Source organism: Gigantopelta aegis, chromosome 11, assembly GCF_016097555.1.
Source record: "Gigantopelta aegis isolate Gae_Host chromosome 11, Gae_host_genome, whole genome shotgun sequence".
In the NCBI taxonomy this organism is placed as follows: Eukaryota; Metazoa; Mollusca; class Gastropoda; order Neomphalida; family Peltospiridae; genus Gigantopelta; species Gigantopelta aegis.
The window spans coordinates 26,453,784-26,469,710 of NC_054709.1; the positions used below are offsets into that span (position 1 = coordinate 26,453,784).

The 15,927-nt window shown below is 36.7% G+C and overlaps 1 protein-coding gene across 3 annotated transcripts in view; it reads left to right on the top strand.

Moving 5' to 3' along the window:
• LOC121384975 (basic leucine zipper and W2 domain-containing protein 1-like) overlaps positions 1-14,881 on the top strand; it is a 37,318-nt gene extending 22,437 nt beyond the window's left edge. For all 3 annotated transcript variants that reach the window (XM_041515484.1, XM_041515483.1, XM_041515482.1), the window contains exons 7-13: positions 1,023-1,132; positions 4,257-4,343; positions 4,955-5,038; positions 5,943-6,008; positions 7,384-7,603; positions 11,587-11,709; positions 12,955-14,881. In XM_041515484.1, coding sequence (XP_041371418.1) covers positions 1,023-1,132; positions 4,257-4,343; positions 4,955-5,038; positions 5,943-6,008; positions 7,384-7,603; positions 11,587-11,709; positions 12,955-12,977 — 713 coding nt within the window. In that variant the 3' untranslated portion in view covers positions 12,978-14,881. The remainder of the gene's footprint in view (positions 1-1,022; positions 1,133-4,256; positions 4,344-4,954; positions 5,039-5,942; positions 6,009-7,383; positions 7,604-11,586; positions 11,710-12,954) is intronic.
• The last annotated feature ends 1,046 nt before the right edge of the window (positions 14,882-15,927 follow it).

Here is a 15,927-nt window from a genome sequence, read left to right on the forward strand (position 1 = left end):
GGTTATGTGCGTGACGGTGTGAGGATTACTTCGCATTCAAGCTTTGTAAGACTGCCTGTCCGCTCGTCTGCAGTCATATCGACTAACAATAGAAAAAACCCATACCAAGTTACTGCTGTCGGCTTTCACAACTGTGGCTAAACAATGTATTGTCAAACGTTTTTTAGTTGGGAATTCAGACTCGTAACAACACTGTACACGCTTTGAGAGGAAAGCAAGATTTTGTATTTTGTGTTTGACAATGAATTAGGGCAGGACGGCGATAATCAAGGTCGGTGCGGCACAAAACGGGGGCAGGGCGCAGCGCCCCTCTATTTATTGCTAGCTAGAACACTGATCTCATTATAGTCAGTATTAACATCAGATTTATAGTCAGTAGTATCAGCATCAGATTTATGGTTGGTAGCATTAGATTTCTAGTCAGTGGTATTAGCATCAGAATTCTAGTCAGTAATAACATCAGCTTTGTAGTCGGTAGCTTTAGCATCAGCTGTAGTCTGATCGAGGAGCATCTCATTAAAGAAGGTATTAGCATCAAATTTCTAGTCAGTTGTATTAGCATCAGATTTCTAGTCGGTAGTACTGGCGTCAGCTTTAAAATATGAATTAGGGAATGCACTGTATACAGTGTACAGATATCTTGCCTGCAGTTGCCAGGAGGTTAACCATGAATCCAAAAACCATATAAACGTAATTAAAATGTGTAGTTAAATAACACATTTCTTCCTTACATATACAGCACCCTGGGCCCATATTTCAAAAGCCTATCTTAGCATTATGATACTGTAAGAACGCCATAGCTTATTGACTGTGTCAGTGACATCATAGCTTGTAATGGTTTTACGATGTTGGAGTGCAAAGATAGCTTAAAAAATCTGTAACAAGCTTTTTAATCGGCAGTATTAACATCAGCTTTGTATACAGCACTCAAATTTCTAGTCACTGGTATTAACATAGCCTTTTATATGTGTTAGTGTCTAATATCAGTTCCTAACATGAGTAAAAAAATTCCTTCGTTACAGGTCTGTCACTTGAATTTACCACCTTAATGTTCCGCACTTGGCTGGAAGAGAAGGACATAAACAGTGTCTGGCAGGCACTGAAGAAATCTCAAATTGACTCGAGGCTAATGGTTAGTATTTCATGTTTCACTAGCAGCTACTGGTCAGTATTTCATGTTTTACTAGCAGCTACTGGTCAGTATTTCATGTTCTACTAGCAGCTACTGGTTAGTATTTCATGTTTCACTAGCAGCTACTGGTCAGTATTTCATGTTTTACTAGCAGCTATTGGTCAGTATTTCATGTTTGACTGGCAGCTACTGGTCAGTATTTCATGTTTCACTGGCAGCTACTGGTCAGTATTTCATGTTTCACTGGCAGCTACTGGTCATGTTTCACTGGCAGCTACTGGTCAGTATTTCATGTTTTACTGGTTAGTATTTCATGTTTGACTGGCAGCTACTGGTCAGTATTTCATGTTTGACTGGCAGCTACTGGTCAGTATTTCATGTTTTACTAGCAGCTACTGGTCAGTATTTCATGTTTTACTAGCAGCTATTGGTCAGTATTTCATGTTTAACTGGCAGCTACTGGTCAGTATTTCATGTTTGACTGGCAGCTACTGGTCAGTATTTCATGTTTGACTGGCAGCTACTGGTCAGTATTTCATGTTTGACTGGCAGCTACTGGTCATGTTTCACTGGCAGCTACTGGTCAGTATTTCATGTTTTACTGGTTAGTATTTCATGTTTGACTGGCAGCTACTGGTCAGTATTTCATGTTTGACTGGCAGCTACTGGTCAGTATTTCATGTTTTACTGGTTAGTATTTCATGTTTGACTGGCAGCTACTGGTCAGTATTTCATGTTTGACTGGCAGCTACTGGTCAGTATTTCATGTTTGACTGGCAGCTACTGGTCATGTTTCACTGGCAGCTACTGGTCAGTATTTCATGTTTTACTGGTTAGTATTTCATGTTTGACTGGCAGCTACTGGTCAGTATTTCATGTTTGACTGGCAGCTACTGGTCAGTATTTCATGTTTTACTGGTTAGTATTTCATGTTTGACTGGCAGCTACTGGTCAGTATTTCATGTTTGACTGGCAGCTACTGGTCATGTTTCACTGGCAGCTACTGGTCAGTATTTCATGTTTTACTGGTTAGTATTTCATGTTTGACTGGCAGCTACTGGTCAGTATTTCATGTTTCACTGGCAGCTACTGGTCAGTATTTCATGTTTGACTGGCAGCTACTGGTCAGTATTTCATGTTTGACTGGCAGCTACTGGTCATGTTTCACTGGCAGCTACTGGTCAGTATTTCATGTTTTACTGGTTAGTATTTCATGTTTGACTGGCAGCTACTGGTCAGTATTTCATGTTTCACTGGCAGCTACTGGTCAGTATTTCATGTTTGACTGGCAGCTACTGGTCAGTATTTCATGTTTGACTGGCAGCTACTGGTCAGTATTTCATGTTTGACTGGCAGCTACTGGTCAGTATTTCATGTTTGACTGGCAGCTACTGGTTAGTATTTCATGTTTGACTGGCAGCTACTGGTCATGTTTCACTGGCAGCTACTGGTCAGTATTTCATGTTTTACTGGTTAGTATTTCATGTTTCACTGGTTAGTATTTCATGTTTCACTGGCAGCTACTGGTCAGCATTTCATGTTTGACTGGCAGCTACTGGTCAGTATTTCATGTTTCACTGGCAGCTACTGGTCAGTATTTCATGTTTGACTGGCAGCTACTGGTCAGTATTTTCATGTTTCACTGGCAGCTACTGGTCAGTATTTTCATGTTTCACTGGCAGCTACTGGTCAGTATTTTCATGTTTCACTGGCAGCTACTGGTCAGTATTTCATGTTTCACTGGCAGCTACTGGTCAGTATTTCATGTTTCACTGGCAGCTACTGGTCCGTATTTTCATGTTTCACTGGCAGCTACTGGTCAGTATTTCATGTTTCACTGGCAGCTACTGGTCAGTATTTCATGTTTCACTGGCAGCTACTGGTCAGTATTTCATGTTTTACTGGCAACTACTGGTCAGTATTTCATGTTTTATTGGCAGCTACTGGTCAGTATTTCATGTTTTACTAGCAGCTACTGGTCAGTGTTTTATTTGTTACAGGTTGACTGGTCAGAATTTATCTTACTCGCAATAGTAGTCAATATTTCATATTTTACAGCATCTAAGTCTTCAACCTACGCCGTAGCAGATGAGTTTATCATAGCCATTTCTCGTTGGTGCATATAGAAGATCCCTTGCTACTAATGGAAAAATGTATTGGGTTTATGTACAAAATGCCAAATGTGTGACATCCAATAGCCGATGGTTAATAAATCAATGTGCTCTAGTGGTTTCGTTAGACAAAACAATTTTTTCATACTTTAGTAATGAAAAAAACGTGAGCACATCAAGTACACAGTATTATTGCATTTATGTTTTTATTGAAAACATTTTCACTTCGGTTCAGTATTTTATTAATTCAGTTATATGGATATGGTGTAGGGCACACTCGCACAACTACTAAAATAAATTGAAATGTTTAAAAATATTGAGATGTTTCTGGACAATATTTTAACACATGCAAAAATCCTTATGTTCTTCATGCACTTACTATTTTGTTGAATAACAACAAATAGTAAATATTCAGCACAAATATATATCAATTGGTGTAATCCTTTATTACATGTATTAGGCTATCCCATGTAATGTAGGTCGAAGGGCTTGATTAATAGTATGATAGGCACTGAAGAAATATTTTGTTACTGATTTGATGACATACATAAATTTCATGCTTCCACTATTTAATTTGTGTTAGCAAACGTTCATAATTCACTCAGACAATTTCAAAGGATTTCATACCTCTTGACAATGGCATTTTTTTGTTGCATGAATTCTTTAATAAATTGTCAGTCAGTGTTAACAATTAGATCTCTCTTAAAGAATAAACATTTTGCCAAATGTTTACGACTTGCCTCATATTGATTCATCTGTTTTTGTTCTGATTTATTTTTATTACCTTGGACATAAAGAGCGAAATTTACGAAGCCTGTATTTTATAAATGCAAGTGTTAGAACATTGTAAATTTATATATGTACATAACACCCGTAAGACCAAAAAAAAACCCACCCAGGTTTTGTGCATTCGGCCCAATATATCTGCCATCGCTATTGCCTGTTAATCACCAAGCAGTTGCTCATTAACAGTATGCTGGGGTGTCATTAAACAAACCTTCCTTTCTTCATAGGAGCTGTTTCCGGCCAACAAGAGGAGTTTGGAGACCTTTAACAGGTACTTCAGAGAGGCTGGTTTGGATCAAATAGCGGAAATGCAGGTGGGTGGATTTCCAAATGACTATAATTAGAGATGAAATGGCTGTAGTTTTTAAAAAATGTGCTCAGGCATCATTAAACATTCCCGAACCACCTCGCTTGAGGTACTTGCATCGCAGGATCGAACAACCTTTATGGAACTGACTGTTTTTTTCTCATTCCAACCAATGCAACACAACTGGTCAAAGGCCGTGGGGAAGTGCATATAAAAGATACCATGCTGCATGAGGAAAAATGTAGCAGGTTTTCTTTGTTGATAACAGGTCAGAATTACCAAATGGTTGACATTCAATAGCCGTTGATTAATTAATCGATGTGCTCTAGTGGTGTCGTTAAACAAAAAAGTTTTTTCATTAAACATTCCATTCCTTGGGTATGAAATGATTGTTGTTAGAGGACAGTAATCAGAACGTTTTCTATTTTAGATAAAAATAAATTGCAAGAATAATGCAAAATGCACTAGATCACATTTGAGATCTAAATTGTGGGAAGCTTTACGGCCAGTCTCAGTAACCCGCCCACCAATACTAAATTTCTGGGTTGTTGTGTTTTTTGTCCTGTAATCCACCTTCATCTCTGATCGTTAACCGGACATTACTTTCTTCGTTTGCAGTCAAAACAAGTTGCCTCTGTGGTGAGGAAGACATTGCACTTGGACCTGGCTGAAATGTTGAAAGAAGACAAACCTGCTGAAGAGGTACCATTGTCATTAGTCTCTTACACCTCCGGTCAAGACCATGACCATATGTCCGACGCCATATAACCGTAGAGGCGGGACGTAGCCCAGTGGTAAAGCGCTCGCTTGATGCGCGGTCGGTTTGGGATCGATCCCTCTTGGTGGGCCCATTGGGCTATTTCTCACTCCAGCCACAGCACCACGACTGGTACTTCAAATGCCTTGATATGTGCTATCCTGTCTATGGGATGGTTTATATAAGAAAATATGTTGCTGCAAATAGAAATTAGTAGACCATGAAGTGGCGACAGCGGATTTCCTCCCTCAATATCTGTGTGGTCCTTAATATCTGTGTGGTCCTTAACCATATGTCTGATGCCATATAATCGTAAATAAAATGTGTTGAGTGGCTTGTTAAATGAAACATTTCCTTCCTTCCTTCCATATAACCGTAAATAAATGTGTTGAGTGCGTCGTTAAGTAAAACATTTCCTCCTCATTCCTTCCGGCGTCGTGGTTATGCCATCGGTCTACAGGCTGGTAGGTAATGGGTAACTTTCAGCTGGGTCAAAGTTTGGGGTGCACCCAACTTTTGATAGAGAAGTCCTGTGGTTGGTTATAAATGTGAGTTTGTTGGTTGTGAAAAAAGAATTAATAGTGTTTTTTTTAGATCACGTGATAGCATTTTAACCAATCAAGACGCCTATTACAAAACAGTAATTATAAAATGGAATTATAACATTATATTAGTGTGAAAAACTATTAATCACTCATGATTTTTTGGTACGTTTTAAGATTTTTTATCGTGGTAAAATAATTAGAAAAGTGTAAAAATGTGCATAATTATGTCCATATTTTTCAAAATCATGATTTTTTTTTTTTTTTGTGCATTAATTTATGAAACCATTTTATCTTTTTCTTTTAGGTCAGTGAGTTTGTAGTAGAACAGATGGTGAAATATGACATCCCGGAACATGAAGTGGCAATTCTGGTAAGTGGTATTGTTTTTTTGAGTGTGTGCATCTCAGACTATACTTTCAGCAAACTTTAAGCATATATATACTTATATATAAAAAGCGATATTTGCCAAATAGTTTTTTAAAAATCAGTGATATTGGTATAGTTTTATCTTGAATCAGGAACGCGAAACAATAAACATGAAAACTGTGAAAACCCCCACAAATTGTATATATTTTACATTATAGAATAAATATAAAAAAAGGAATAAAAGTTATGAATTTTAATTCCCATATATGTATAAAAAGTACGAGTATTCAGTTTTGTGTCCTGAAAATTAATAAAAGATGGCCCCATTGAAGCGTTTGACAGCCTGAGCTAGCACGTTTAGACAGAGAGAGTAATAACGTCATCACTGATTGGATGAAATTTGACCTCTACTGGCTCTTGACATAACTACATGTAGCTCTCACTTGTTAAAAAAAAAAAGGTGGAAACCTTTTGTTAATTTTAAAATCCTTTATAATTATTGGATATACTACATTGAACAGTCAACAATAAATACATTTATAGATTATTTCATTATATTTTATGCTATTTCAAGCAGTTTGTATTGCACAAAAGCCTCTTGCTTCGGACTAGGACACTCGACCCGACAGAGCTCCGTACATAGGTGTTGACAGGTGTTGATTGTAACCAGTTGCAAATTCTGAGTCCTTTGTTTTAATTGGAGTGTAATACCTTGATGGCTCTCTAAACCAAGAATAGTGCTATCGTTAATGTCTGTTTAATCTCTTGACTGGCTCAGTGACTTTGACAAATGGCTAGCCTAGTGCCTAGTAGGTCCGACTTCAGTGACTGGCGATATACTTAAGCAGACTTTAAAATCACAAACATCTGAAACACCAGCCATATTTACCACTATTTATTTATTATTTTAAATCATGCACGAGATACCGATGTCTGGGTTGGCCGGTCCACTTGACCGATAGGAATTTGTTCCAATAATAGAAATGGACAGGTGCTTCGGACTGACAAGAATGACAAAAGTGGGACCGGCAAACGCGTGTTTTTAAAAAATAATTTCGGTCTCAGAGATTGAGAATCGGTCCCAGACCAGGAAAAAAGGGCTTTTCCCCACCCCTGGTAACCAGTACTCTGTTATTTGATTTTTTCCAAGGTAACTGATCCCCCCCCCCCCCCCCCCCCCCCTCTCTCCCTCTCTCTCTCCCTCTCTCTCTCTCTCTCTCTCTCTCTCTGTGTGTCTGTGTCTCTCTCTCTCTCTCTCTCTCTCTCTCTCTCTCTCTCTCTCTCTCTCTCTCTCTCTCTCTCTCCTCTCTCTCTCTCTCTCTCTCTCTCGTGTGTAATATTCTGATATGTGACGAGAGAACACATTTCTCTCTTGACAGATCTGGAACAACCTGATGGAAGCGATCGAGTGGAACAAGAAGGAGGAACTGGTCACGGATCAGGCGATGAAGCACCTCAAGGCGTACACCCCGCTGTTTGTTGCCGTGGTGAAGACTAACAAGTCTGAGATGTCGCTCATGCTCCGCATCCAAGAGTACTGTTACGAGAACATGAACTTCCTCAAGTCTTTTCAGAAGATCGTCATTCTTCTATACAAGAGTGAGTGACTGTTTTACAGTGTTTATATAACACAGAGCGAGGGGGATGGGGAAGGAGGGTCGAAGTCTACCACATAGGAGCATATTTACATACAGCGAACAATATAATTGTGACATGATTATTATAACAGATTATAAAATAAATCTTAAATTTATAACTGTAAATTAATTTAAATTAGTAAATCATAAAATAGATTTAAGATATTTAATATATTTAATTATTATATTTAATTAAATTATAATAATTACACACTTCCCGCAACTAACTATATGATTTACTCTACTCTTGATTGGATGACATCGCAATTATGTCAAATAAGATGTCTTTACATAAAACGGGTCGTGGAAAGGATTTAAGATACTTAAAGGGACACACCCTAGTTACGGCTAGTTGTTAACCATTACGGCATTGTTTTTCGCTATTAAACCCATTTTTTCACAAATAAAATTGCACTTTACTTACCGTTTATTATTTAGAATATACATTTCCATTCACCTGAAGTGTTTTTTGGTAATCCTGGTGTTTGTAATACCACAAAATGCATTTTTCGTATTTCTGAAAAACGGATGCACGTTTGAGAAAAAAACGTTGAGCAGACGAGGTCTAATCTATTTTTAGATGGGATATTTCCATTTCAATGTCACAGACGTTGGTATACCACTTGACCGTTATCATTTTGGTTCGGTTTGTTTTCTCGTGCACGGTTCGCGCAATCAACATCCGATTTGTTGTTCATTTGTGAGATTTTTCTTCACAGTTCGTGAACATTTTTAGTAACAATAAAGTTCAGACAAGTAAGTATCTCAATACAAAACGTTACAAACCCTTAAAACCTACGGTATCTGGAGAGGGGATTTAACCAGGACAGAACAGTTGGAACATGTCCAGGAGAGGTGAAAAGAACGCACCCGGGTAAATCCGGTATTTGGCCACTTTGAAAATTTAACATTTGCTTAGTGAGTGCTAGAAACTTTTTTTTTCTCAACAATCCATTGTCCATTCTTAAAAAGCTAGACACAATAACTAAATATATCTCCTTGATATAGTAGCTTGAAACCAAAGTCTTGCAATAAAAGTCACAGTGACAACTATTTATGAACTTTAAATGAAAATATTGTACTGTTACAAACACCACTGTAAAAAGGTTACGGACACTACACACAGAACTAGAACTTGAAACATCTTGCTAACAGCACACATGAGCATTTGAATTTCTCAAATTGATCTAAATGGTGCCAATAGACAGCACATACTCATATTTCACCATTTATACAGTACATCTGTTTCAGCTTCATCTAAAATACACTTGTTTGAAGAGTTTTAGTTGTTCGCACTTGATTATTGTGTCTATCTCGGATGTGTTAAATTTGAAATGTCCCCTTTCGTTGATCAGGCTTGGCTCTGACAAAGTACCAACAAGGTGCTGTTTTGGCTCATAGGATACATCTGATGCTTCTGGCCAAATGCAAATTTTGCCTGACCTTTTCATGTATTTGACTTCAAATTCAGAATCGTGAACACTACTGATTTCCACAATGAAAATGTTAGCTAGATTTCTTTTTGACTTAAAGCAAACAGCTACAAATGTCCCTGGCTTCAGAGTTGGTTGTGTATCAACAACAGTAACTGTAGATAAACAGTGGTTAAGGAGTAACAATTGTTAAGGTGCAATGGGTAATTATTTATATATACAGAGAGCTCTATAAAGTGCCATATCTGGGTTGATGTCAGCTTTCTTTCTCTGCTCATGTCTGAATATTTGTTTCCTTTCTTTGTCCTTTAACTTCATTTGTTCATACTTCACTGGATCTGATTTTTGCTTTGCTCTCCAGTTTTTCACTTTAAGGGCAGTTTTTTTCTTTTGTTCTTTATCTTTATCTTCCCTTTGCCTTTTGCTGATTTGAAGATCTTCATTCGCTTTGATCTCACGTCCATTCTGAACTTTTAGAATCAAAATGTATCATAACTCTCTACGGTCATATTTGTTTAAATATATTTTAGTTTACGATATTGGCCCAATATGGCAATAGCATAGAGCAAGTATGGGTAATGTATAATTTGTATATATAGATAGCTACAAAACTATTTGAAAAATTTATACTTTTATATAATTGGAAAACATATCTGCATACAATAAATTATGTTTCCAAGTTAAATTTCACCAAAATGTACTAAAACCACATAGTACTATTTGATGTGCGGCTCTTGTAGTGTCCGTAACCTTTTAGCATAGGAACACATATTTACCATACACTACATTTGTTATACTCTATAATGTTATATATCCTTATGCAATGTCATGTAGATAAATATTGTGTACAGGGACAATAGAAAATACATCAAAAGTATGCATGGCTGAACATTTTTTTTACAATTGTTTTCATAAATTATGCACACAATTGTTTATAATTTGTGGTATAGATAAGATATTTTTAAATATAGGACTGATAAATGAATTAAATACATAAAACATTTCTTTCGGAAGACAAATTGTACACAGGAAAGTAATTGTCATGAACTGAGTAACATTAGTTTGATCTGTCGTACAGGGCTAAAATGGGTTACGGACACTACATAAACTATAGCTTGTACAGTACATTCTCAAATTTATCTTCTCTTCATTTAAGCCTCATCATTTCTTTATGGTCCATAACTGCCATCTAAATAAAAACTCTTTGACCAATATGTTTCATACCATCTAATGATGACAAATTTCAATTATTTCATTATTTAAGCCACAGACTGGATGATGCAATATTTCAGCAACTTTAATTGCATCATTCATATTCTTGGAAATGTTTTAGCATATGATGATGCAATTTAAATGAAGTAGAAATTAACTTTATATTATTATATTACTTGTATGTTTTAAGCTGACAAACATGATTCATTTTTGGTGGTTACGGACACTAAAGCTTTTTGGTAGAGTCCGTAACCATTTTAGGCTGCTAGGGAAGGAATAATTGAAAATAATGACCAGAATCTTTGTATTTTCCAGGTCTACAATGAAATATCTAAAAGCAGAATGTATTATAATACTGATTATCACCTGTAAATTATAAATACTACCAGGTGGTTACGGACACTACACAATTTTATTTCCAAATATTTAGGCATTCGCTTTAAAAAAAAGAAAAAAGGAAGCTTCATATAGGCTTTTGTTTGGTTTGTACATTATGAAGAGTCTTAAATAGCAGTCCAGAAGTGAAAACTAGTAGGATAAATTAAATAGATGAGTTATTTTTATGCCCATAACAAGAAGAAGGTTGTTGCTATACGAAAATGTATAACGAAGAGCACCCTTCACATATAGTGTCATTGTATAAACAACGTTTGTCCCACAAAATTTCAACATACATCAATTTTTCGGCAATAAAATTATCTTCGATATTTAAGTAAGTAATTTGAAATTAATTGTATTGAATTATGTAAATACTTACTTTGCAAATTTAGTAATTTTGAAGTGCAACATCATAACGACCCAAAATGGGTATATTTTGGGCATACTTAAACTTGGTAAAAAAAATTCTACTATACTTGCAACCTTCAAATTTGGGGTACACATAGTGCATACTATTAGCCACATCGTTTACTACAAAAATATCACATTGTTTCAAAACTATGCATTCTAGGCTGATATAACATGCAGAATGTACAAAGTGGCCAAATACCGTGATTTACCCGACCCCAAGTCTGTGAAATTTGTCGTGACGTAGGCATTGTTGTGCTTCGAGCGACATCTACCGGTGACGTCAGAATACAAACTTTCAAAATTATTTCAAGCAATTGGGACATGGGGATTCCCATGGTATTTATCGATATAAAACCTGCTTTTTCACTCCATTTGATAAAAACGTGATCTAAGTGTGTTACAGGTTTGTAGATTAACCAAATTATAAATTATTTTCGCTGGATGGAACTAGGGTGTGCGGCTTTAATATATTAAATTATTATAACGACAAATTTGGCTTTGTCCATTACAGCCAATGTTCTGTCGGAGGACACGATCGTGAACTGGTACAAGAAGAATCATTCGCCAAAAGGGAAAAGCGTCTTCCTCGAGCAGATGAAGAAATTTGTTGAGTGGCTGGAGAATGCTGAAGAAGGTAATTGATCTCATTCGAGAATTACATGGGGCGGGATGTAGCCCAGTGGTAAAGCACTCGCTTGATGCACAGTCGGTTCAGAATCGATCCCCGTCGGTGGCCTCATTGGGCTATTTCTCATTCCAGCCAGTGCTCCACAACTGGTTTAACAAAGGCTGTTGTATGTACTATCCTGTCTGTGGGATGGTGCATACAAAATATCCCTTGCTCATAATCGAAAAAAGTAGCCCATGAAGTGGCGACAGCAGGTTTCTCCTCTCTATATCTGTGTGGTCCTTAACCATACGTCTGACATGGATGTAATGGATCTCATTTGAGAGTTAAGTATTTTGTGATGAGGGGTGAAGAAGGCAATGGATCTCATTTGAGAGTTACATATTTTTTTTAGGAGGGGTAAAGAAGGTAACTGATCTCATTTGGGAGTTATGTATTTTGTGAGGAGGGGTGAAGAAGGTAATGGATCTCATTTGAGAGTTACCTATTTTGTAAGGAGGGGTGAAGTAGGTAACTGATCTCATTTGAGAGTTTTCTATTTTGTGAGGAGGGGTGAAGAAAGTAACTGATCTCATTTGAGAGTTGCCTATTCCGTGAGGAGGGGTGAAGAAGGTAATTGATCTCATTTGAGAGTTACCTATTCCGTGAGGAGGGGTGAAGAAGGTAATGGATCTCATTTGAGAGTTAACTATTTTGTGAGGAGGGTGAAGAAGGTAGCTGATCTCATTTGAGCTATTTCTCGTTCCAGCCAGTGCTCCACAACTGGTGTAAGAAAGGCTGTGCTATGTACTATCCTGTCTGGGATGGTGCATATAAAAGATCCTTTGCTGCTAATTGAAAACTGTAGTCTATGGTGTGGTAGTAGCACATTTCCTCTCTAGTTACCTCTGAGGGGCTGGATGTAGCTCAGTAGTAAATTGTCTGGCTGATCAATCCCCATAGGTAGGCCCATTGGGCTGTGGTATGTGCTATCCTGTGCAGGATGGTGCATATAAAAGATTCCTTGCTACTAATGGAAATATGTAGCAGGTTTCCTCTCTAGGACAATATGTCAGAATAACCAAATGTTTGACATCCAATAGTCGATGATTAATAATCAATGTGTGCTCCAGTGGTGTCGTTAAGTTTGTTTTGTTTAACTAGTTACCTCTGTGTTCCTTAACTGATGCCCGATGCCATATAATCATAATTAATTAAACATTTCTTTGATTGATTGATTTTCTGTATTTTCTATTCTTATTTTCATTTCAGAATCGGAAGAGGACGACGATTAAGTTAGCTATGCATGACCGATCTCTATCCCACTCTCGAATTCGAATCAGCTGAACCCTTTTACGTCCACATGCGTTTGTCTAAATCATTGTGTGTTTCTGATTGATATTTCGATTGATGACTTTAAAACCGTTTTGGAAGAAACGTAAAGAGATAATGAATTGTCTTGTATAGATCATATTACAAAAAATTAATTGTGCATTTAGAAAATGTTTACAGCAAATTGTTTTGATGAATAGTAACGATTCCATTTTGGGTGTGTGATGTCTTTGAGATGAATATTTTCATATTTTTACTTTATTCATCATAATATTAGAAGAGCTATACATTTTTAAAATTTGTATTAAGTGGATAGATCATGTCTTTTTTCTATGTACATCTATTTGTATTGTATTATTGTTTTGTCATACATGTTCTCATTGGGATGAAAATTAAAAAATAAAGTTGGATAAGTTTTATGAAATTATAATTTATTTTTATTTTTTTTCCTGTCATTTTTCTATTTATCCCCGCAATATTTGTACTGCCAAACATTTCTCACATTGTTTTGTCCTACCAGGGCCATTTTACTATGAACATGATATGGCCTTACTTCATTGACCTGTTTAATCTCATATTTACACTGGCTTGAGATGTCCAGTTGGTTATAAATGCTATAAATATCTATTGCAAGAATTCATACAATCATGTCCAGTTGGTTATATCTATGATTATTTTTAATAATTCAAGCTGGCAGATGTAGTTGGTGGGGAAAAGCCCAATTTGAAAACAGCTCCATTGTTTTATTCCCATACTGTTAAAACATTTTAAAAGAAGTATTAACCATATACCATGTATTATATATAGCCAGTTGTAAAAACAGTTGAAGAGTTGATTTCCAAAATGCTACATATCCATTTGTCAGTTTGAGAGGATCATTGCTGCAACATGACATGGCATTTATCGCACGAAGCTCAGTTTTAACATACAGTTCATTGGGCATAGATTTCATTTTATTGGCACTTGTATTGTCAACTCCTGCAATTAGAAATGTCCATGGCGTGAAAACAAATTCTGATATAGTCCACAACAAAAAAAGAAGCCGAGGAGATTGAAAAACTCCACGCCAATCTCCACAGCATTGCTGATTGCGGGTTGCCGTGGACAGTTGCAAGGGGTTGATTGTTAAGTTGTACTGACATTGGTTTACTTTCATTGCTGGCTCCAAAATATGGTGAAATTTTTGGTAATGAACTCTTCAATTACTGGAGAGTTGAGAGTATGTAGAGTAGCATCCCTTTGAAAGCTCTTATTCTTTTTTCTCTTTTTTTTTTTTTTTTTTTTTTTTTTTTTTTTTCAAAAGTGAAAATTACCTGGTCTTGGAATTGGTTTAGGTTTTGAAAATGAGACTAGCACTTAGTTATAATACATGAGCAGTACATGACAATTTGGGAAAATATTTTCACATTATTCATCAGGAAATGATGTTGAAACAAACATTTGCCTTTTCTCATTGAAGTAACATGTTTTCGCCATCTTAAATTTGCATTTAAAGAGCAAACGGTTATAGTATTGACTTGATTGTAAAGTGAATGGGAGAGGAAACATAATTAAGTCTTCGAATAGCAATATAGTTTATTTAAGAATGTGTTTGGAGGCATTATGCTTTTAAAAAGAAACAGTTTATTTGTATTTTAATGTTGAAAAGCCCCCCATTAAGAAGTTTATTTTGTATTTCCCACCTTTTTGTATGTGTATCCAATTTCCGGAGCAGCTGTAGGATCGTTATGATCCGTAATTTACAGTTGATTGCCAGTATTTTCCTGGCGTTGTGTACATTCACATTATCCTTTTGTTCCTTTTGTACAAAAAAAAAAACATAAATAAAAAAAAATACGCAAACTTTGTGAATAAAGATTGATGTTGATTGTGTGGTTTGTATTGTACTATTGTCCAACTTGGGAGTTCGTCCCATCCCCCAAGAGAGGAAGAAAGGAAGGAAATGTTTTATTTAAAGGCACACTCAACACATTTTATTAAGGGAGGAAATCTGCTGTCGCCACTTCATGGGCTATTCTTTTTTTTATTTCGATTAACAGCGGGGGATCTTTCATATGCACAATGCCACAGACAGGATAGCACATACAACGACCTTTGATATACCAGTCATGATGTCCCGGCTGGAATGAGAAATAACCCAATGGGCCCACCGACGGGGATCGATCCTAGACCGACAGCGCATCCGGCAAGTGTTTTACCACTGGGCTACGTTGCCCCCTGACCCCCCACCTCACTCGCCTCAAGAGCGAGACGTTTATTATACTAAATTGTTTGGTGGGTTCTTTTCCCCAGAATTTATTAATATTTGTTTTGAAAATGTAAAGATTATATTTTATCTTTAATTACAAGACTATAAAAATTGCAACACCATGATTATATTGTTTAGATCTTTATTATTATTATTTTCTATCTTATCTAAAGGGTTACTGATAAAGGTTTGTTTTGTTTAACGACACCATTAGAGCACATTGATGTCGAACATTTGGTAACTCTTGGTTACTGATAAGTAGATAGGGAGATGTGTATATGGTGGGTTTTTTGTTGTGTTTTAAGTCTTCTGTCTGTTGCCAGTAATTATTTTTACCTGCAAGAAGTGTGTTCTGTGGGTATGCGACAGATTTGTTATAGGTCACCACCTATTGCAATCGCTTTTCGTCGTCGTTTAGATTAGTACACATTTTCGACTTCTAGTTCAAAACCACTTGGCCAATTCCAATCAGATTTTGTGGGAAGCTTCCTTAGCGTACGAAGAAACACATTTGTGAGTCTGTCATTCTGCTCCCTGCGTTAAAGGGGCGGGACGCAGCCCAGTGGTAAAGCGGTCACTTGATACGCGGTTGGTTTGGGATCGATCCTCGACTGTGGGCCCATTGGGCTATTTCTCGTTCCAGCCAGTTCACCACTACTGATTAA